The sequence below is a fragment of the Microcaecilia unicolor genome, chromosome 6, assembly GCF_901765095.1.
Source record: "Microcaecilia unicolor chromosome 6, aMicUni1.1, whole genome shotgun sequence".
In the NCBI taxonomy this organism is placed as follows: Eukaryota; Metazoa; Chordata; class Amphibia; order Gymnophiona; family Siphonopidae; genus Microcaecilia; species Microcaecilia unicolor.
In genome coordinates this window covers 242,608,037-242,630,454 of record NC_044036.1, presented here as the reverse complement: position 1 = coordinate 242,630,454, position 22,418 = coordinate 242,608,037, and the positions used below count along the sequence as shown (strand labels likewise).

The following is a 22,418-nucleotide window of genomic DNA, read 5'->3' as shown; positions in this document are numbered from 1 at the left end:
GTCAGTATCATAGCACCCCTGTTTCTCCTTTCCTCCTGGGTATACATGTTCAGGTCAGCAAATCTCTCCTCATACGTCTTGTAACGCAAATCCCATACCATTTTCGTAGCTTTTCTTTGCACCGCTTCTATTCTTTTTACATCCTTAACAAGATACGGCCTCCAAAACTGAACACAATACTCCAAGTGGAGCCTCACAAACGACTTGTACAGGGGCATCAACACCTCCTTTCTTCTGCTGGTCACATCTCTCTCTATATAGCCTAGCAACCTTCTGGCTATGGCCACCACCTTGTCACACTGTTTTGTCGCCTTCAGATCCTCAGATACTATCACCCCTAAGATCCCTCTTCCTGTCTGTACATATCAGACTCTCACCGCCTAACACATATGTCTCCTGTGGATTTCTACTCCCTAAGTGCATCACTTTGCATTTCTTTGCATTGAATTTTAATTGCCAAACATTAGACCATTCTTCTAGTTTCTGCAGATCCTTTTTCATGTTTTCCACTCCCTCCGGGGTATCCACTCTATTACAAATCTTGGTATGATCTGCAAAAAGGCAAACTTTACCTTCTAACCCTTCGGCAATGTCACTCACAAATATATTGAACAGAATTGGCCCCAGCACCGATCCCTGAGGCACTCCACTACTCACCTTTCCCTCAACTGAGTAAATTCCATTAACCACCACCCTCTGGCATCTGTCCGTCAACCAGTTCCTAATGCAGTTCACCACGTTGGGTCCTATCTTCAACCTGTCAAGTTTATTCATGAGCCTCCTGTGGGGAACCGTGTCAAAAGCTTTGCTGAAATCTAAGTAGATTACATCTATAGCACATCCTTGATTCAATTCTCTGGTCACCTAGTCAAAGAATTCAATGAGATTCGTTTGGCATGATTTACCTTTGGTAAAACCATGTTGTCTCGGATCTTACAACTTATTGGCTTCCAGGAAATTTACTATCCTTTCCTTCAGCATCGCTTCCATTACTTTTCCAATAACCGAAGTGAGGCTTACCGGCCTATAGTTTCCAGCTTCTTCTCTATCACCACTTTTGTGAAGAGGGACCACATCCGCTCTTCTCCAAGCACACAGAACCTCTCCCGTCTCCAAGGATTTATTAAACAAATCTTTAAGAGGACCCGCCAGAACCTCTCTGAACTCCCTCAATATCCTGGGGTGGATGCCATCCGGTCCCATGGCTTTGTCCACCTTTAGATTTTCAAGTTGTTCATACCCCTCTGTTCCGTGAATGGTGCTATATCTGCTCCATTCTCATATGTACTATTGCCAGTCAATCGTGGTCCTTCTCCAGGATTTTCTTCAGTGAAAACAGAACAAAAGTATTTGTTTAGCAAATTTGCTTTTTCTTCATCATTATCCATATAGCGGTTTGTAGCACCTTTCAGTCTCACAATTCCATTTTTAGTCTTCCTCCTTTCACTACCTGAAGAAATTTTTGCTGCCCCTCCTTACATTTCTAGCCATTTGTTCTTCCGCTTTTGCCAGATGTATCTCTCTCTTAAGAGATCTTATTAAAATGGACTTGGGGAAAATCCAGTTAATTTTTTGGATAAACAGTATAAAATGTATTGTACTGTTTTGGGATCTTGCCAGGTACTTGAAACCTGGATTGGCCACTGTTGGAAACAGGATGCTGTGCTTGATGGACCTTCGGTCTGTCCCAGTGTGGCAATACTTATGTACTTATGTCTGCACTTAGTCCTTTTCTCTGTTTGTGCTGAGTCAATGCTGCCAGCTTTAGGGTTGCAGGAGACTCCTGGTGGCACGCCGATGTTGGCTTGAGCGGCTCCAGAAGACCTTCCTGGCAGAGTTGCTCCATCAGGATTCAGAGGGGAATATGTTGGTGGAAAGCAGTTTTGAGTGCCTTAACTTCTACACAGCCCCATTCAGAAGAACCTCTGGTGCTGCATGGGCAGGATTCTAGTGGGGTGTCTTCTAATTTTCCCCCAGAGTTTATATTATTGTTGCATCAGGCTTTCTGTATGAAGCAAGGCTTGCTGATCCCCTCTTCTCTGGAGTCCGTGGATGTCAGAGAAAAGGAGAAGCCCTCAGGGTGAAAAAGGCAGTGCTTATAAGAAAAACAGGATCTGGATGATTTCAGAGGATTCTTTGACATTCCTGGTTGAAATTTTAGACAAGGAAGCTGATTGGGAGGATGACCTAGAGGCTAGAAGATCAGAGGTTCCTCCAGATGAAGACTGTACTGTAGTTTGAAATTTCCGTAGACTGGAGCTTCCCTTCTTGATTAAGTAGAGGAGTGTGGTAGCCGTGTTAGTCCACTCTTAAGGTTATCAATAGAAATCAAACAAAATAAAACATGGAAAAGAAAATAAGATGATACCTTTTTTATTGGACATAACTTAATACATTTCTTGATTAGCTTTCGAAGGTTGCCCTTCTTCGTCAGATCGGAAATAAGCAAATGTGCTAGCTGACAGTGTATATAAGTGAAAACATTCAAGCATTACTATGACAGTCTGACAGGGTGGGAGGATGGGGGTGGGTAGGAGGTATGCATGGGGACATCAAGTTCTACTGGTGCTTCGTTTGCCAGATCAGGAGCCTCCAGTAACTTGAAAAAGGAGATCTACTTTTCAAAGGGATAAGGAAGCCTGCGAGAACCTTCCCATATAACAAAGGTCTCAAAGAGATGGTGGAGGCCAAATGACGCTCCTCAGATGCAGCTCTGACAATTGGCAGAGCTATGGCTCACCTTTATCAGCTTCCTTTGATGGAACTGAAAAGTTTCAAGTTACCAAAGGTGGATGCACTGGTCACAGCTGTCACTTGTCATCTTCATGGTGTTGTGGAGAAAGAGAAGATTGCACTCATTGACAAGCTAACTTTAGTGCCGCAGTTTGCAGTGAAAACTAACCTCTGGACACACAAAGCAACTACAGCTATATAACTGTGACAGTACAGTATTTTGATAACTGGCAAACTGAATCATATATCTTGGCTACTCGATTACTGGATGAAAATTATACCTTTGAAAACATAAAACTGACAGTGAAGTCAATTTTGGATGAGTTTTATGTACAATATCTAGACAATGTGTTCACTACAGACAATGCCAGTAATATGAAGGCTGCCTTTCGAGAAAACATGTGGATTGGATGTTCATGTCACCAGGGGCCCAGCCAGACCTCACGGTGGGAGGGGGCCAGAGCCCAAGGTGGGGGGGCATATATTGGTCTGCTGGCCCGCCACTGCCCACCCTCCACTGGCTAGCCACCCCCCCTGCCACCCCACTGCTCTCCACCCATTGCCACAGCAAATACTTTGGCTGGCGGGGGGTCCCCAACCCCCGCCAGCTGAAACCTTGTCCAGCGCTGCCGCATTGCCTGCCCTGCTCTGCCTTCCCCTCATGTCCTTTTAGTGAAATTGATGATGCTGTTTCATTAAAAGGAGCATGCCGGACGTGAGGGGAAGACAGAGCAGAGCAGGCAATGAGGCGGCGCTGGAGTCCAGCACTGGACAACGCTTCAGCTGGCGGGGGTTGTGGACCCCACCAGCAAAACCAGGGGCCCACAGGACATTTGTGGCCACTGCATGTCACAATCTAAATCTTGTTTTGTCATATGTACTGAAACAGACAAATTCATATGGCACTGTTTTGCCACCTGAGGTATCCAAACTTATTGACACCTCAAAAGAACTAGTGAAATTGGCAAAACGAACAAAAGTTAACAATCAGCTGGTAATAACACTTAAACAATGTGCAGTATGATGAAGCAACAATGTGCTGTTAATACTGAAATCAATGGCAACAAATTTTTCAGATCTGCATACACTGAGCCAGGTTTTAATAGAAATATTTTTTGTCTGCTGGCTGATATCAATGAAGACTTGTTGGCTGATATCATTCAAATTTTGGAACCAATTGATGTGGCCACAAAATGTTTCTCTACTGACAAAAGCCTTTCACTGCATCTGGTGATACCTACAAAATAGAGCTGCAAAAGCACTTCACCAAAAAGGCCTCTGACAGTAGCATTATCTTATTACTAAAAAATCATCTACTTAAAATGCTGAATAAATACTCCACGGCTCATCAGTTGCATTGTATCACTGCTTTGCTGGATCTATGGTTTAAAAACAACTTTGGAACACTGGCACCAACTGAATATGCAGAGGCACTGTACAACTTGAAAGAGATGGTAGATAGGCTGCCAGCAGCAGACACATCTGTCTTACAACAATCCAGTAAGACGACGAAACTAGAGGAAAATTTCTTGGGAGACCTCTATTCTTCTTCTTCATCTTCTTCAAATATATCTGAGGTATGCATATATATATATATTTTAGCTATTGTAATGACAGTATTACTTGCGAAATGCTTGCAAAAAACACCCTCACAGTGAAAATGATACCATTTGCTTTTTCTCAGGCGGATGCATACTTGACAATTACTGTCGAAATCACTGATGACATCTTATCTTACTGGAAGTCAAAATCAACTAAGTGGAAAAAACTAGACGAGTCCTTGGAGTGTCTGCTGCCAGCACATCATCTGAACGGTCATTTTCATCGGCAGGGCGTGTTCTCAAGGATAGATGATCACAGCTAGGACCACATACTGTGGATGGACTCCTGTTTCTGAATGGACTAAAGAAATAACTGTCCGATATTCCTGACTGACTGGTTATTGTCCTCTTCCTTGGTGGATGTTTGTGTTTGTATTTTCATTAAAACTCAATAAAACTAATTAACATTCAGAAGTAGATACTTCTTTTTTTATAGTGAAGGGTGAGAAAGGAGGACATTACTCATGGAGATGGGCGGGGATGAAGATTGCTCGCATGGTTGGGTGGGGGTGGAGGAAATTACTCATAGGGATGGGTGGGGACAGGTTAGATTCTGGAGGGGATGGGCGAGGATGGGTTAGATTCCAGCAGGGACAGGAGGGGACGGGTTGGATTTCTGTCCCTATGCAACTCTCTAATTTGAACATTCCTATTTGTCCAGATTACCAGAGGTTCTTACATTTTTTGATTCTCCACGGTCACTACCAATTCAAGGTTCTCCCCTTCGGTCTAACAATGGTGCCATGAACCTTCTCAAAGGTGATGGTGTTTGTGACAGCACATCTCAGGAAGGAAGGAATCTTGGTCCACTCCTATTTAGATAATTGGTTGATTCGAGTGAAGACCTTGTGAAGAGAGTGTGCAGGGCCCGGGTCAAATGGTTTGGCAACATCTCAGATTGAAAGTGAATTTTGCCAAAAGCTCTCACAAGCTGAATCAGTCCCTAGAGTATCTAGGAGTCTGGTTTGATACCCTCCAGTGGAAGATGTTGTTCCTGGATGGCAGGATTCAGAAGCTAATTTCACAGATCTTGGCTCTATGCAGCTCCCACAGACCCTCAACCCGGGAGGTGTTGCAAATCCTAGGCTCAAAGGCAGCCTCTACTGAAGTGGTTCCTTGGGTGAAAGCTCACATATGCCTCCTTCAGAATGCATTGTTGTTGACTTGGTCTGCTCAGGAGATTGACTTACATTGCTGGTTGTCCCTCAGTTCTGTGGCACTATGGAGTCTGGATTAGTGGCTAGTCATGACTCATCTGGAGCAGGGGATGTTTCTTAAGACTCCAGTGTGGATAAGAGTTTCCACACATGCCATTCTTTCAGGCTGGGAGGCCCATTGTGTCTCATAGCGCAGAGTCACTGGTTGAAGGAAGAAGCCCAGTGGTCGATCAATCGATTGGAAATGAGAGCCATCTGACTGGCTCTTCTAGCCTTTTGGGATCTCCTCAGTCACTAATTGGATGATGTGACAGCAGTGGCATATGTGAACCATCAAGGGGGTACTATGAAGCGGCAATGCTCATGGCCTGAGCAGAGCAAAATCTCAGATGCAAGTGGCAGGAGTTTACATTGTAGAGGCAGACCTCCTCAGCATAAATCTTCTAGATCCAGGGGGAGTGGACACTGTAACCAAGCATCATTCCAGTCCATAGTCCAGCGCTGAGGTCTGCTGGTGATGGATCTCATGGCTTCAGTGTCAAATGAAAGGTTTGTCAGTTTTTCAGTTGTAGGAAGGAACTGTTGTTGGTGGGAACAGATGCATTGGTGCACCCATGGTGCTTTATATCTTCCCTCTTTGGCCTCTGATTGGCCTAGTAGTTCAGTGGATCGAAGCACACCCAAGGCTGATGGTTCTGGTAGTTCCGGATTGGCCATGACACCCATGGTACAGAGACCTAGTTCAGCTACTGGTTGGGGACCCCCTTCGTCTTTCCCAGTTGGACCTGTTGTCTCAGGGTCCTATTTGAATACCAAGCATGCACTTATGACTTAGCCCTTGAGAGGGCTTGGTGGCTGAAGAAGGGTTACTCATCCAGAGTTATTGGTACGTTGTTCGGTTCCAAGAAGTAGTTTACCTCCTTAGCTTATGTGAGAGTTTGGAGAGTTTTTGAGGATTGGTGTGAAGACAAGGAAGTTTGTCTGTTACAAGCCTCTGTCACAGAGGTACTACATTTTTTTCAAGATGGTATGGATAAAGGTTTAGCGATGTCCTCTTTTCAAGTACAATTAGCTGCTATTGCAATTTTTAGGGGTTCCATTCAAGGTTGGCCATTGTCTCTTCACCCAGGTGTTTACTGGTTCTTCAAGAGTGTTAAGCTTTTGCAGCCTCCCTGGGATGTGAATCTTAACAGCCTTAGTCAAAGTGCTGTTTTAACCTCTGAAGTGCTCTACTCTCAAAGACCTTACTCTGAAGGTGTTTTTTCTGGTAGCAATTACTTTAGCTTAGTGAATTCAGAATTGCAGGCCCTTTTCTGTCGCAAACCATTTTTCCTCTTTTTTTTTTCAAACAGAGTGATTCTATAGCCAGTGCCTGCCTTCCTACTGAAAGTTGTTCTCCCTTCTACCCCAATCAGGTGATTAGTTTTCTAGTGTTTCCCAGGGAAGATGGTCAGGATGCTATTCATTGTTTGGATGTTCGCAGAGCATTGTGCTGTTATCTCCATAAGACAGAGGAATTTTGGAAGTTGGACAGACTTTTATACTGGTTGGGGAATGGAAAAAGGGAGAAGTGGCCTTGAAGGCTACAATTGCCAGGTAGATCAAAGGCGATAACTTCAGCTTACATTGCTCAGTGACAAACAGGAGCTTGAAGGATTGAAGGCACATTCTACAACAGCTCATGCTTCTTCATGGGCAGAACATGGCTTGATGCCTTCTCAGTTTATTTGCAGAGCAGTGACCTGGTCTACCCTCCATTTGTTTGTCAAGCATTACTGGTTGGATGTTCAAGTGAGACAGGATTGACAAGCACAGAAGAACAAAAGTCCTCAGGAAAACACACACAGCGGGGGTGACACGAAGGATGATGCAGAATAAAAACATCCAATGGACTAAACCAGTTCACATCAGAAGCTTTATTCACAGTAAAATGGACTCGACACAAATCATGTTTCGCCGCAGAGGCAGGCTTGAGGCAAGCCTTTGCGGCTGAAACACGATTCGTGTCGAGTCCATTTTACTGTAAATAAAGATTCTGATGTGAACTGGTTCAGTCCATTGGACATTACAAGTGAGACAGGATGCATCCTTTGGAGCTTCAGTTTTAGCTCAGGAGTTGGCTGCATCCTGCCCTTGTTGAGTACTGCTTTTGTACTTCCAACTCATTGGGAATGGTCTGGTGAGATGATAAGGAAGGAGAAATTAGATCTTACCTGCTAATTTTCATTCCTTCAGTCTCTCCAGAACATCTCTGAACCCACTCATAAGTTCGGTAGGTGTATAATTAAAATTTTTTAATCCTGTTTATTTACCTACATTTTTGGCTGGTAAGTGAATTGAACAAGTTTCTGCCCCACAGGATGGTTCTGTTGCACCCTCTGGGACTTAAAGTCTCTTCCAGCTCAGCCATAAAGAGGTTGGCATATTGGGGTGCTGTCCTGGTGCCCATCGCAGTGCCCATTATTTGTAGATAGATATCATTGTTAAAGCGGAAATAGTTGTGAGTTAAAATAAATTTGATTAGTTTTGTAATGGTTTCTGGAAGAGACATTTCTGAATACATACCAGACCAAACCCCTAAAATACTACTGGTACATCGACGACATTTTTATGATTTGGACTGAGGGGGAAGAAACTCTGAAACAATTTTACAATTCCTTCAATACATACCATCCTACAATCAGATTCAAAATTGACACCGCCCCAGAAAAAGTCAATTTTTGGACACCACAGTCTCAATCAGCGATGGATATCTACAAACATCCATATACAAGAAACTCACAGACAAATGCAGCTACCTCCACAACTCCAGCTTCCACCCTTCACATACAAAAAGATCCATTATTTACAGCCAAGCCACAAGATACCACTGTATCTGCTCTTACCCAGGGGACAGAGACAGACACCTTGAAGTCCTGACTGCATCCTTCGAACAGAAAGGCTACAACCCCAAAATAGTCTCCAAGAATATTGCCTCCTCCCTCAAAACACCCAGGGAAAAGCTGCTACAGTACATAGAAAAAAAAGCCACAGACAGAATCCCCCTTATAGTGACATACAACCCAGAGCTGGAAAAATTAAGAAAAAAAATAAAAGATTTGCAGCCTCTATTCCAGGAGGATGAATTACTGAAAGAGATATTCCCATCCCCACCAGTGCTGGCCTTCCGACAGCCACCCAACTTAAAACACAAGCTAATTAGAAGTAAGCTCCCAACACAGATTCAAAAAGAAAAGAATGGCACACATCCTTGCAATATATCCAGCTGCAAACTATGCCAAAACATTTCACAGGACCCCACGATCATTCACAAAGGAAAAATATTCAACATTAAGTAATCTTTCACATGCTCATCTTCCAATGTGGTATATATCATTCAGTGTAAAAAATGCAACGGAGGCTGCTACATTGGAGAAACAAGTCAGATGGGGCAGCATTTTACAACACCAGAACACTGTACCAGTGATTTCATGGTAAGAATCCTGAAAGGGAACTTTAAAACAATACAGGAACCTAAGACCTTTGAAGTCAGAATGATTACATATTTTGACACCCACCAGACAGGACTTAACAAAGATCTGGGTTTTCTAGCCCATTATAAACCATAAAATTGTACTGCCTTGTCACCCTCCTGTCTCCATGCATATCTCCCTGTCCCTCATCCACCCGACTCTTCCTGTCTCTCACCTATCCACCCCCATCCTGTTAGACTGTCACTGGAATGCTTTGATGTTTCACTTATATATACTGTCATCTCCAGTTTCTGTGCCTCAACTCTTCCCTTCTCTGACCATCATCTGATAACTTTCACACTTAAACACCCTCCCCAGTCCCGTCTAATCTTAACCAATACATTTAGGAATCTTCAGGCTATTAACCCTTCTATTCTGTCCTCCAATGTTTCTAATCTCTTCTCTACCACTATGTTATCTAAGTCTGTCAATGAGGCTGTCTCTTCCTATAATACTATTCTCTCCTCTGCTCTGGATACTCTCGCTCCTCCCATTCCCCATTCTGTAAAACGTACCAAACCCCAGCCTTGGCTGACCTCTAGAATCCGCTACCTACGTTCCTGTGCCCGCTCTGCCGAATGCCTTTGGCTGAAATCCCGTGCCCATGCTGACTTCATACATTTCAAATTCTTGCTGACCTCCTTCCAGTCTGCTCTTTTACTTGCCAAACAGGACTATTACATCCAGTTGACAAATTCTCTTGGTTCAAACCCTCGACGTCTGTTTGCCACACTGAACTCTCTCCTCAAAGTGCCTTCACCTCCACCCCCCCTTTCACTTTCCCCCCAGACTCTTACTGAGTTCTTTCATGATAAGGTTCACAAGATTAAACTTGAATTCTCAACCAGGTCACCTCCACCTCTCCTTCCCTTAGTCCATTCTCTCAACCCTCCAACCCCTGCCTCCTTTTCTTTCTTTTCTGAAATCACTGAAGAGGAAACTACACATCTTATTTCCTCCTCGAAACCAACTACCTGTTCCTCTGATCCTATTCCCACCCAGCTACTTAACACTATCTCTCCTACTGTCATCCCCTCAATCTTTCACTGTCCACTGCAACTGTTCCTGATGCCTTCAAACATGCTGTAGTCACACCACTCCTTAAAAAACCTTCATTGGACCCTACCTGTCCTTCCAACTATCGCCCCATCTCCCTTCTCCCTTTCCTATCCAAGATACTTGAACGTGCTGTTCACCGCCATTGCCTTGACTTTCTTTCATCTCAAGCTATTCTTGATCCACTTCAATCTGGCTTTCGCCCTCTTCATTCAACTGAAACAGTGCTTGCTAAAGTCTCCAATGATCTGTTCCTGGCCAGATCCAAAGGTCTCTATTCTATACTCATCCTTCTCGATCTATCTTCTGCTTTTGACACTGTTGATCACAGCCTACTCCTTGATAAGCTGTCCTCACTTGGATTTCAGGGCTCTGTTCTTTCCTGGTTTTCTTCTTATCTCTCCCAGCGTACCTTTAGCATATACTCTAGTGGATCCTCCTCTACTTCTATCCCACTGTCAGTTGGTGTACCTCAGGGATCTGTCCTGGGACCTCTTCTTTTCTCCATTTATACTTCTTCCCTTGGTACTCTGATCTCATCCCATGGTTTTCAGTATCATCTTTACGCTGATGACTCCCAGATCTACCTTGCCACACCAGAAATCTCAGCCAAAATCCAGGCCAAAGTATCAGCCTGCCTGTCTGACATTGCTGCATGGATGTCTCAGCACTATCTGAAACTGAACATGACCAAGACTGAGCTTCTAATCTTTCCCCTAAACCAACCTCTCCTCCTCCCCCATTCTTTATTTCTGTGGATAACACTCTCACCCTTCCTGTCTCATCACCTCGTAACCTTGGTGTCATCTTCAACTCCTCCCTCTCCTTCTCTGCACATATTCAGCAAACTGCTAAAACCTGTCATTTCTTTCTCTATAATATCAGCAAAATTCGCCCTTTCCTTTCTGAACACACTACCAGAACCCTCATCCACACTCTTATCACCTCTCGCTTCTCACAGGTCTCCCACTTAGCTATCTCTCTCCTCTTCAATCTGTTCAAAATTCTGCTGCCCGACTAATATTCCGCCAGGGTCGTTATGCTCATATTAACCCTCTCCTCAAGTCACTTCACTGGCTTCCTATCCGTTTCCGCATACAGTTCAAACTCCTCTTATTGACCTATAAGTGCATTCACTCTGCAGCTTCTCAGTACCTCTCCACTCTCATCTCTCCCTACATTCCTCCCCGGGAACTCCGTTCACTGGGTAAATCTTATCTGCACCCTTCTCCTCCACTGCTAACTCCATTCCTTTTATCTTGCTGCACCATATGCCTGGAATAGACTTCCTGAGCCGGTACCTCAAGCTCCATCTCTGGCTGTCTTCAAATCTAAGCTAAAAGCCCACCTTTTTGATGCTGCTTTTAACTCCTAACCCTTATTCACTTTGTTCAGAACCCTTATTTTATCATCCTCACTTTAATATTCCCTTATCTCTTGTTTGTTCTGTCTGTCTGTCCAAATTAGTTTGTAAGCTCTGTTGAGCAAGGACTGTCTCTTCATGTTCAAGTGTACAGCGCTGCGTACGTCTAGTAGCGCTTTAGAAATGATAAGAAGGGCAACCTTCGAAAGCTAATCAAGAAATGTATTAAGTTATGTCCAATAAAAAAGGTATCATCTTATTTTCTTTTCCATGTTTTATTTCTATTGATTACCTTTAAAAGTGGACTAACACGACTACCACACCTCTCTGCATTTGTTAAGAAATCATTCTTTGTGCTCCGTCAAATATGTCTTGCAAGATCTCTCTGATAAATCTTCACTCCACCTCTTGTAATTTCACGCCTTGATTACTACAACTCTCTCCTTTATGGCCTACCATTTTACTAACTACACAGATTACAGTTGGTTCAAAATACAGTCATTAAATTGATATACAGTGCAAAAATTAACAGTGTTTCCCCTTTCCTTCAGGCAGAACATTGGTTACCCATGTAATACCGAATTCTCTTTAAGATTATTGTAATTACCTTTCAAATTCTTCACTCTGTTCTTCCATTGTTTCTATTCAAACACCTTATATTTTATTCTCTGGTATGCACACTATTGTACCTCTCAACATCATCTTCTGGTTGTACTCTCATTTATCTAGGTGTGCTCATCTTGCAAGAACCACATCATTCTCAGTTGTTTTGCCTACCCTATGGAACGACATCCCTCTTCACTTACGAACCAAACTTTCATTCTTAAGATTTCAAGCCATCCGTAAAGCTCATTTTTCACTAAAGCATTTACCCTATTTCTTGATGATCACAATGATCTCCCCTTTCACACTTCACACCCCTCACAGTGAAATTACTCTTTCACTGCCCTGTCAATTTTCTTTCTTTCACTTCCCTTTCCTAACTTTTGTCTCTCCCTAGGTTAATTTTAATTAAATTTTACATCCATTTTGGGTTTTATTAAATCTCCCATGTAACCCAATTTACCTTTTGTTTCTATCCTCTCATTCCAACCCTAATATTTTTGATTTGTAAACCACTTAGATATTTGTATTTATTTGTGGCATATTAAATAAAGCTGAACTATAGAACTATAACAGTTTAATTTCTGATAGCTGTTTCCTTCTTCCGCTGAGTTATTTGGGGATCTGTTGTTATTTGTTCTCAACCATGTTGCTTTGTCATAAGAACATAAGCAGTGCCATACTGGGACAGACCATCAAGCCCAGTATCCTGTTTCCAACAGTGACCAATCCAGGTTACAAGTACCTGGCAAGATCCCAAAACAGTACAATACATGTTATGCTGTTTATCCTAGAAATAAGCAGTGGATTTTCCCTGTGTCCATCTTAATAATGGCTTATGAACTTTTCTTTTAAGAAGGTATCCAAACCTTTTTTAAACCCTGCTAAGCTAACCGTATTTACCACATTCTCTGGCAATGAATTCCAGTGTTTAAATGCACGTTGAGTGAAGAAATATTTTCTCTGATTTGTTTTAAATTTACTATTTTGTAGCTTCATTGCGTGCCCCTTAGTCCTACTATTTTTGGAAAGAGTAAACAAGTGATTCATATCTACCTGTTCTACTCCACTCATTACTTTATAGACCTCTATCATACCTCACCCCTCAGCCATCTTTTCTCCAAGCTAAAGAGCCCTAGCTGCTTTAGCCTTTCCTCATAGGGAAGTCATCCCATCCCCTTTATCATTTTCGTCACCGTTCTTTCTACTTTTTCTAATTCCACTATATCTTTTTTGAGATGCAGTAACCAGATTTCCACACAGTATTCGAGGTGCAGTTGCACCATAGAGCAATTCAAGGGCATTATAATGTCCTCATTTTTGTTTTCCATTCCATTCCTATTAATATCTAACATTCTATTTGCTTTCTTTGCCGCTGCTGCACACTGAGCAGAGGGTTTCAACGTGTCATCAGCAATGACTAACTAGATCCTTTTCCTGGTTGGTGACTCCTAATGAGGAACCTTGTATCACGTGGAAGGGCATAATCAAACGGCACTGGCCATATAGCTGGCCGGCCATCTTCAGGGCCGGCGCCGTAAGTGGGTGGAGTCAACTGTATTTTCGAAAAAGATGGCCGGCCATCTTTTTTTTCGCTAATACGGTTCGGCCTGGCCAAATGTCAGAGTTCGCCAGGTTTGCGATGGCCAGCATCAGTTTTCAGCCATAATGGAAAATAATGCCGGCGATCTCAAACCCGGCGAAATTCAAGGCATTTGGTCGTGTGAGGGGGGCCAACCAGCTGCATAGCTCGCTTCCCTTGGGTGCTGAGCCCCCAAATCCCCCCCAAAACCCACTTCCCACAACTCTACACCATTACCATAGCCCTAAGGGATGAAGGGGGCACCTACATGTGGGAACAGTGGGTTTTGGGTGGGTTTTGGAGGGCTCCCATTTACCACCACAAGTGTAACAGGTGGGGGGGGGGTGGGCCTAGGTCCACCTGTCTGAAGTACACTGCACCCACTAAAAACTGCTCCAGGGACTTGCATACTGGGTGGGAGGGGGTTGGTGACCACTGGGGGAGTAAGGGGAGGTCATCCCCGATTCCCTCTGGTGGTCATTTGGGGCTCCTTTTTGAAGCTTGGTCGTGAAAAAAAGGGACCAAGTAAAGCCGGCGAAATGCTCTATAAACCTGGCTTTTTCATTATTGGGCGAAGCCGGCCATCTCGTGAGCACGCCCCCATCCTGCCCCGTCCCGGCCCCATCCTGCCTTCACTACCCTACCGACACGCCCCCTTGATGTTTCGCCGACTCCGCGACGGAAAGCAGATGAACCCGGTCAAAATCAGCTTTCGATTATACCGATTTGGCCGGGTTCAGGAGATCGCCGACCATCTCCCGATTTGTGTCGGAAGATGGCTGGCCATATGCTGGTAGGAGGGCACATTCCTACTCATCAGGAATGGTCTGGAGAGACTCAACAAATGAAAATTAGCAGATAAGGTCTAATTTCTCCTTCATTTTCATGGAGCTAGTTGGCTACAGAGTCTAACTTAGAAGACAATTATTGTGTCATAGCATGGAAACATTCAGATATGATTGTTGTTTAAACCTCATCTGCAATAGAGCTTGGAATACATCATTATATCATCTGAATAACGATGATAGTAAACCTTATGTAATCTGATGAGAAGTCATCAAATGACTGAAAATAAATATTGAATAGTAGTGCAGAAAGCAGCTAACCCCTGGGGGGACTCCATGGATCAACTTACTCCAACTTGAGGCTTTATTCCCTATTCATGCCTATTGTTCTCACCCCAGTTAAATGTGAAAGAAATCATTTTAGAATTACTGACCCAATCCCAAGTGACTTTAGTTGCCATATGATTGAATGCAACATCTAGAAAAAATCATGACAAAACCAGTACCTTTTGTTTCCATATTGAACATGGATGTCATTGATGTCTCAATACCATGTTTTTTTTCTAAACCTACACTGCTGTGGGTCTAGAGAATGAAATACATCAAAATAATTCTTTAACTGCATCAATGCAATATGCTCTATCAATTTGGCTAAGAAAGGTAGGCTGGAGATTGGCTGATAGGAACTGGGTAACAGTGCATGTAGAGCAGGTTTTGTCTGTGTGAGGTTCTTATTTGTAGGGGTGCTATTTCGTCTAGTATGTGTCTGCATCTTTTGTCCCGTTCTGAGAGGTAATGTATGGATTCCGTTTGTGCTGTCCAGTCATTGTTGTATATTTGTTGCCAGAATGTATCCAGGTCTATTTGTCCTCTCGTGGTATAAGTTGTGTGTTCTCATGTGTGGGGAGAACCCCTTTTTCGCCATTTTAGGGCTAGGTTTAGTTTGTAATGGTCAGTCCATGGTGTTTCTGTCCAACTAGTTTGTGTTATGGTTAGGTTCTGGTCAGTGGACAATTTGTATGAGATGAGGTCGAGTGTGTGGCCCTTCATGTGGGTTGTTTGCATGTTTGGCCATGTAAGGTCGCATAAATGAAGGAAGTCCTTGCAATCTCGTGTGTTGGTAGAGTTTGGGTCTTCAAGGTGAAAGTTAATGTCTCCTAATATTAGTGTATTGGAATTAGATACACATGTATTTGAAACGAAGTCCATGACGTCCGCCTGGCTTTCGTTCCAGTTACATGGTGGTCTGTGGAATAGGACGCAATTTAGGTAGTCAAGTAGGGTTTTATGGTGGATTCTGATTGAGGCTATTTTGAGTTGGGCTGTTATAGATTCCACAGTGGTTTCAATTGTGAGGTGAGATCGGTATATGAGTGCTATGCCCCTTCCTCTTTTTTCTTTTCTTGTCCAGTGGGTGATTTTGTATCCTTGAGGACATAGGTTTAAGATGATAGGGTCCTTCTGGTCATGGATCCAGGTTTCAGTGATGAAGAGTAGGTCAAGTTTCTCTGATGTGATCCAGTCTGTTATTATTGTTGTTTTGTTTACTACGGATCTGGCGTTGACGTAGCCTACTTGAATTTTTTGGTATGGGTCATCTACGTTCGGTGTTATGTGGACTTTTGTGAGTTCTCATTCCTTGGTTTGTGTGGGTTTTTTGTGATCTTTTTTATAGAAAAGGTGATTACGACAAAATGAGAAAAATGGTGAAAAAAAGACTGAAAGGAGCAGCTCGCAGAGTAAAAAACTTGCATCAGGCGTGGATGCTGTTTAAAAACACCATCCTGGAGGTTCAGGACAAATATATTCCACGTATTAGAAAAAAGGGAAAAAAGACTAAACGTCAGCCGGCGTGGCTAAACAGTAAGATAAAGGAAATCATTAGAGCCAAAAAACAATCCTTCAGAAAGTGGAGAAGAGAACCAACTGAAAGTAACAGGATAGATCATAAGGAATGCCAAGCCAAATGCAAAGCGGAGATAAGGAGGGCAAAAAAGGACTTTGAGAAGAAATTAGCGTTGGAAGCAAAAATACATAGTAAAAATTTTTTTAGATACATTAAAAGCAGGAAACCGGCCAAAGAGTCGGTTGGGCCGCTGGACGAAAATGGTGTTAAAGGGGCGATCAAGGAGGACAAAGCCGTAGCGGAGAAATTAAATGAATTCTTTGCTTCGGTCTTCACCGAGGAGGATTTGGGGGGGACACCGGTGCCGGAAAGAATATTTGAAGCGGGGGAGTCGGAGAAACTAAACAAATTCTCTGTAACCTTGGAGGATGTAATGGGTCAGTTCAGCAAGCTGAAGAGTAGTAAATCACCGGGACCTGATGGTATTCATCCCAGAGTATTAATAGAACTAAAAAATGAACTTGCGGAGCTACTGTTAGAAATATGCAATCTGTCCCTAAAATCGAGTGTAGTACCGGAAGACTGGAGGGTAGCCAATGTTACTCCGATTTTTAAGAAGGGTTCCAGAGGAGATCCGGGAAATTATAGACCGGTGAGTCTGACGTCGGTGCCGGGCAAGATGGTGGAGGCTATTATTAAGAATAAAATTGCAGAGCATATACAAAAACATGGACTGATGAGACAAAGTCAGCACGGATTTAGTGAAGGGAAGTCTTGCCTCACCAATCTAATGCATTTTTTTGAGGGAGTAAGCAAACATGTGGACAATGGGGAGCCGGTTGATATTGTATATCTGGATTTTCAGAAGGCGTTTGACAAAGTGCCGCACGAAAGACTCCTGAAGAAATTGCAGAGTCATGGAATCGGAGGTAGGGTATTATTATGGATTAAGAACTGGTTGAAAGATAGGAAGCAGAGAGTAGGATTGCGTGGCCAGTATTCTCAGTGGAGGAGGGTAGTTAGTGGGGTCCCGCAGGGGTCTGTGCTGGGTCCGTTGCTTTTTAATGTATTTATAAATGACCTAGAGATGGGAATAACTAGTGAGGTAATTAAATTCGCCGATGACACAAAATTATTCAGGGTCGTCAAGTCGCAGGAGGAATGTGAACGATTACAGGAGGACCTTGCGAGACTGGGAGAATGGGCGTGCAAGTGGCAGATGAAGTTCAATGTTGACAAGTGCAAAGTGATGCATGTGGGTAAGAGGAACCCGAATTATAGCTACGTCTTGCAAGGTTCCGCGTTAGGAGTTACGGATCAAGAAAGGGATCTGGGTGTCGTCGTCGATGATACGCTGAAACCTTCTGCTCAGTGTGCTGCTGCGGCTAGGAAAGCGAATAGAATGTTGGGTGTTATTAGGAAGGGTATGGAGTCCAGGTGTGCGGATGTTATAATGCCGTTGTATCGCTCCATGGTGCGACCGCACCTGGAGTATTGTGTTCAGTACTGGTCTCCGTATCTCAAAAAAGATATAGTAGAATTGGAAAAGGTACAGCGAAGGGCGACGAAAATGATAGTGGGGATGGGACGACTTTCCTACGAAGAGAGGCTGAGAAGGCTAGGGCTTTTCAGCTTGGAGAAGAGACGGCTGAGGGGAGATATGATAGAAGTGTATAAAATAATGAGTGGAATGGATCGGGTGGATGTGAAGCGACTGTTCACGCTATCCAAAAATACTAGGACTAGAGGGCATGAGTTGAAGTTACAGTGTGATAAATTTAAAACGAATCGGAGAAAATTTTTCTTCACCCAACGTGTAATTAGACTCTGGAATTCGTTGCCGGAGAACGTGGTACGGGCGGTTAGCTTGACGGAGTTTAAAAAGGGGTTAGATAGATTCCTAAAGGACAAGTCCATAGACCGCTATTAAATGGACTTGGAAAAATTCCGCATTTTTAGGTATAACTTGTCTGGAATGTTTTTACGTTTGGGGAGCGTGCCAGGTGCCCTTGACCTGGATTGGCCACTGTCGGTGACAGGATGCTGGGCTAGATGGACCTTTGGTCTTTCCCAGTATGGCACTACTTATGTACTTATGTACTTATGTACTTATGAGGTTGTATGCTTGTTGGTTCTTTTCCTTTGTTTTGGTTTATGTCGATTTGGTGTGATGTGGTGTGTTTGGTCGGTATTCGGTTATTGATTAGTCTGGGTATCTTGTTGATTTCTGCGATAGGGGTGGTCATTGTTAGGTGGATCATGGATAAGGAGTAGATTGTAAGGAACAGTATGGTGGTGTTCATTATGGTATCATTTCAGTAGTATTTAGAAGAAATTGTTGCTGTATTCAGCGTTGGAGGTTATTCTCCCGGACCCTTGTATTTACGTAGCAATTGTGTCCTCCTTTTGAGTTGCAAAGTCTCCGTCTTGCGAAGGTAGCGTTATGTCACAGGGGCGTGGTTTATCAGGATCTAGCGATCTTGGGATAATTAAAGTTTAGTTACAGGACGTGCGCTTCTCTGTTTTGATGGCTGGCGCCACTTACGGTATGCAGTGATCACCGGTCCCAACCTAGCGCTGCAGTTCTATATCCTCCTCTTACCTGACGAATCTTGAAGGGGGTTTAATAGTCTGGAGTGGAAGTGGAGTGGAAGTGTTGTTATAATGAGTGCATGCTCTTTTGGAAAAGGCACATAGGATGTGGCCTTTGTTAAAGCCAAAATATACACAGAACCAGAACTCATATTGGTTTACCAGTTTCCAGTGGGCTTGCCCTGCAGAATTGCTATTTGTCTGTCCTTGCTACTACCTTCATGTTGTTATTGCTTCTAGTTCTGGTTCCTGCTTGTTTCTGAACTGTACTACTTTTCTCCATGTCTTCTGGTCCTTGATCTGTATCTGGTTGCTCTAGTCCTTGCCTGACTCCCAATTCATGCCCAGTCTAATCTATGACTTCTGAGGGCTAGCCCTCCCATGTAAGCTGTTAATCCAGGGCAACAGCATCCCTCTTGCCTAATAATATCTTCCCATTTGCTTGCTATTTGTCGGTGTTTGTCTTGTATGAACTTTGTTACCTTTGACTGTTTGCCTTGTGTGATCCATGCCAGGGCCAGTAATGGTGCTTCCCATGATACTATTCTGCCGTTCCCAGGTGTACTTGCCACCACCAGAGGTGTAACCACAAGTGCCGACCTCAAATGAGCAGTGCTTCTGAGGTGCACATGCTTCTGATCTGAGGGTGATGTCATCCAGAGCAATGTCTCCAACGTCACCATCATACAGGGCCTCGAAGATGAGCTGTAAGTTGGAACAGAAAGCCCAGGATAATGTAAATGTCATCCAGCTAGAATTATAAGTGCCGGCTCAGGTTGAGTGACTGTGAGAGACCTTCCATAGAATTCTTTCTGCTACAAATCATCTCTGGTTACATAGGGCCTCCCATGAAATGACAAGTTATAGGACAGGGGGAGGCATTCAGTAAACTTTAAGGAGCTAATTTTATAAGTGACTTGAGCATGTAGAACGTTTTACACGCTGATGTAGGTACTTGTAAAGTTGCCTAGGAGTATACACACATAAGAGCAGAGGAATAGCCTAGTGATTAGAGCAGCCCCTTGCAGCCTTGGCCAAGTCACTTAATTTTCCATTACCTTGGGTCAAATCCTGGGCATGTTCTGGTAGCAATGCCAGTCCAGATCATACCTCCCTAAAATTGGGCAGGAGCAGCATGAAAAATCATTCCTGTACCATACCAATAAAACCATAAAGAGGGGGGAGGGGCCCTTAATTTTGTGGTCAACAAGAGTCAGTTCAACTCAAGGGCACATCTGGATCTACATACACACAGAAAACATAGTACCTAGTTTTATCAACATGAAGGTAATTTTATAAAATGTTTTCACAAATAAAAGGTTTCTTATAAATTAGGTACAGTCTAACAGTACGCACAGTGCACATAGGTGCATATTTGTATAGCAGGCATGGCTTGGGATGGAGTTTAGGCAAAGCATGGGTACAATTATCAATTACTCATGTACTTTATATATGGTGCTAACATTTACGCCTGCTCACAAGCAACCATAAATGTCTATACCTTCAAAGTAGGCACAATTTCTGTACGATTTCTACGAGTATTTTATAAGGACACGTGGAGGGGCATAATCGAACGCGAACGCCTATCTCCATGGGCGTCTTTATCCGAAAACGGGTACGTGAAGAGGTGGGACAGACCGTATTTTCGAAAAAATGGACATTTTTCAGCTGGGTGTTTTTTTTTTAGCGATAATGGAAACTAAAAACGCCCAGCTCAAAAACGTCCTAATCCGAGCCATTTGGTCGTGGGAGGGGCCACGATTTGTAGTACACTCGCCCCCCTGACATGCCAGGACACTAACTGGGCACCCTAGAGGTCAGTGCGGTGGACTTCAGACATCGCTCTCACATGCATAGCTCCCTTACCACGGGTGCTGAGCCCCCAACCCCCCTCCCCCAAAACCCACTACCCACAAATGTAAAACACTACCATAGCTCTTAGGGGTGAAGGGGGCACCTACATGTGGGTACAGTGGGTTTTGGAGGCCTCCTATTTACCAGTACAAGTGTTACAGGTAGGGGGGGGGGGATGGGCCTGGGTCCGCCTGGCTGAAGTGCAGTGCAGTACCCACTAAAAGTGCTCCAGGGACCTGCATACATGCAGGCCTCTAGGACTGGTTGCTGCTATATAACATTGGCACACCAGTTGACACCTGAAGACTAATCTCTCCAAAAACGTCCTTTATTGGAATAAGCATGCTTTCTCACAGTTAACTGCAGATCAGAGGTTGTGCCCCACTGACAACGAGTCTCCCTGGTACTGAGATGAGCAGTAGGTCAGAGCTGGCAGAATGGTGTACAATGCCCTCTTTCAGCCACATTCAAGGTAAGAACTAAGTTCTGTAATGTGACTAACACGTGAAAGGGATCTAAAACTGGCTTACAAAAATGGCCACTACCTCATGGACTACCAGAAACAAAACAGGGCACACACTGACCCAGTAAGCAGGGGGAAAAGCACCATGGGAGTAGAGCCTACCAACTACCAACATCGTGAGCATCTGCCACAAGCTAGTGGAATCACGGAGCCCAATACTCTACACCCACCACAATGCATTGCTGATGTGACTCTGCAGTGCGCATAACAGAAAAGGTGTCACACTCACCCGAGAGCACCATCAGAACCAGGGAAAGGCTGTCACAGGATAGAACACATTCTGCTGTCATAGAGGTGGGTACGGCATTTGAGCCTGGCATAGAGGCTGGAAAAAAAGTTTGTAAAGTGGGTGTTTTTTGGTGGGAGGGGGTTAGTGACCACTGGGGGAGTCCGGGGAGGTCACCCCCAATTCCCTCCAGTGGTCATCTGGTCAGTTGGGACACTTTTTTGGGACCTGTTCGTGAAAAAAAAGGGTCCAAAAAAAGTGACCCAAAATCACGGTAAAAACGCCTTTTTTTCGAATTATCAGCTAAAGACGCCCATCTCTCCTCGGCCGATAATCACACCCCAGTTCCGCCTTCACCACGCCTCCAACACGCCCCATCAACTTTACCTGTTTCCGCGACAGATTGCAGTTGGAAACGCCCCAAATCGGTTTTCGATTATACTGATTTGGGCGCCCATGGGAGAACGACGCCCATCTCCCGATTTGGGTCGCAATATAGGCGTTTTTCTCTTTCGATTATAAGCTGGAAAGACAACTTCCTGCCAAATTAACTTAGGCAACCTGTAATAAAATTACCCTCCAAATTTGAAAGCTTGCCCAGTGGCAGTGACTAGACAAAACTGACACTTATGTATGTGTACACACATAGACTTACACCTGTCTGGGAGCAGGTATAAACTTCTGAAGGTGCTTTCGAGGAAGCACATAGGTTTCTTTTCTAAATTTGGTGCAACATGTGCTCCTATATGCCTTTCCTGCCTAGGTGATGTGTTACAAAATTATCCTCGTAAAGGGCAACTCTATAATCTAGGCCAGTGATGGCGAACCTATGGCACGCGTGCCAGAGAGGGCACTCAGAGCCCTCTCCTTTGGCACGTGCGCCGTCGGTGGTCCGCTCCGCCCACTCTCCCTCCCTCCCTCTTCCAACGAACGAAGCACCAGGCTGCCCGCCCTCCCTCCCTCTTCCAACCAACGAGGCACCAGG

At 44.0% G+C, this 22,418-nt stretch overlaps 1 protein-coding gene across 1 annotated transcript in view; it reads right to left on the bottom strand.

Moving 5' to 3' along the window:
- MAMDC4 (MAM domain containing 4) overlaps positions 1-22,418 on the bottom strand; it is a 510,080-nt gene that overhangs the window by 199,367 nt on the left and 288,295 nt on the right. Inside the window, exon 20 of the mRNA XM_030206971.1 lies at positions 19,313-19,535. Coding sequence (XP_030062831.1) covers positions 19,313-19,535 — 223 coding nt within the window. The remainder of the gene's footprint in view (positions 1-19,312; positions 19,536-22,418) is intronic.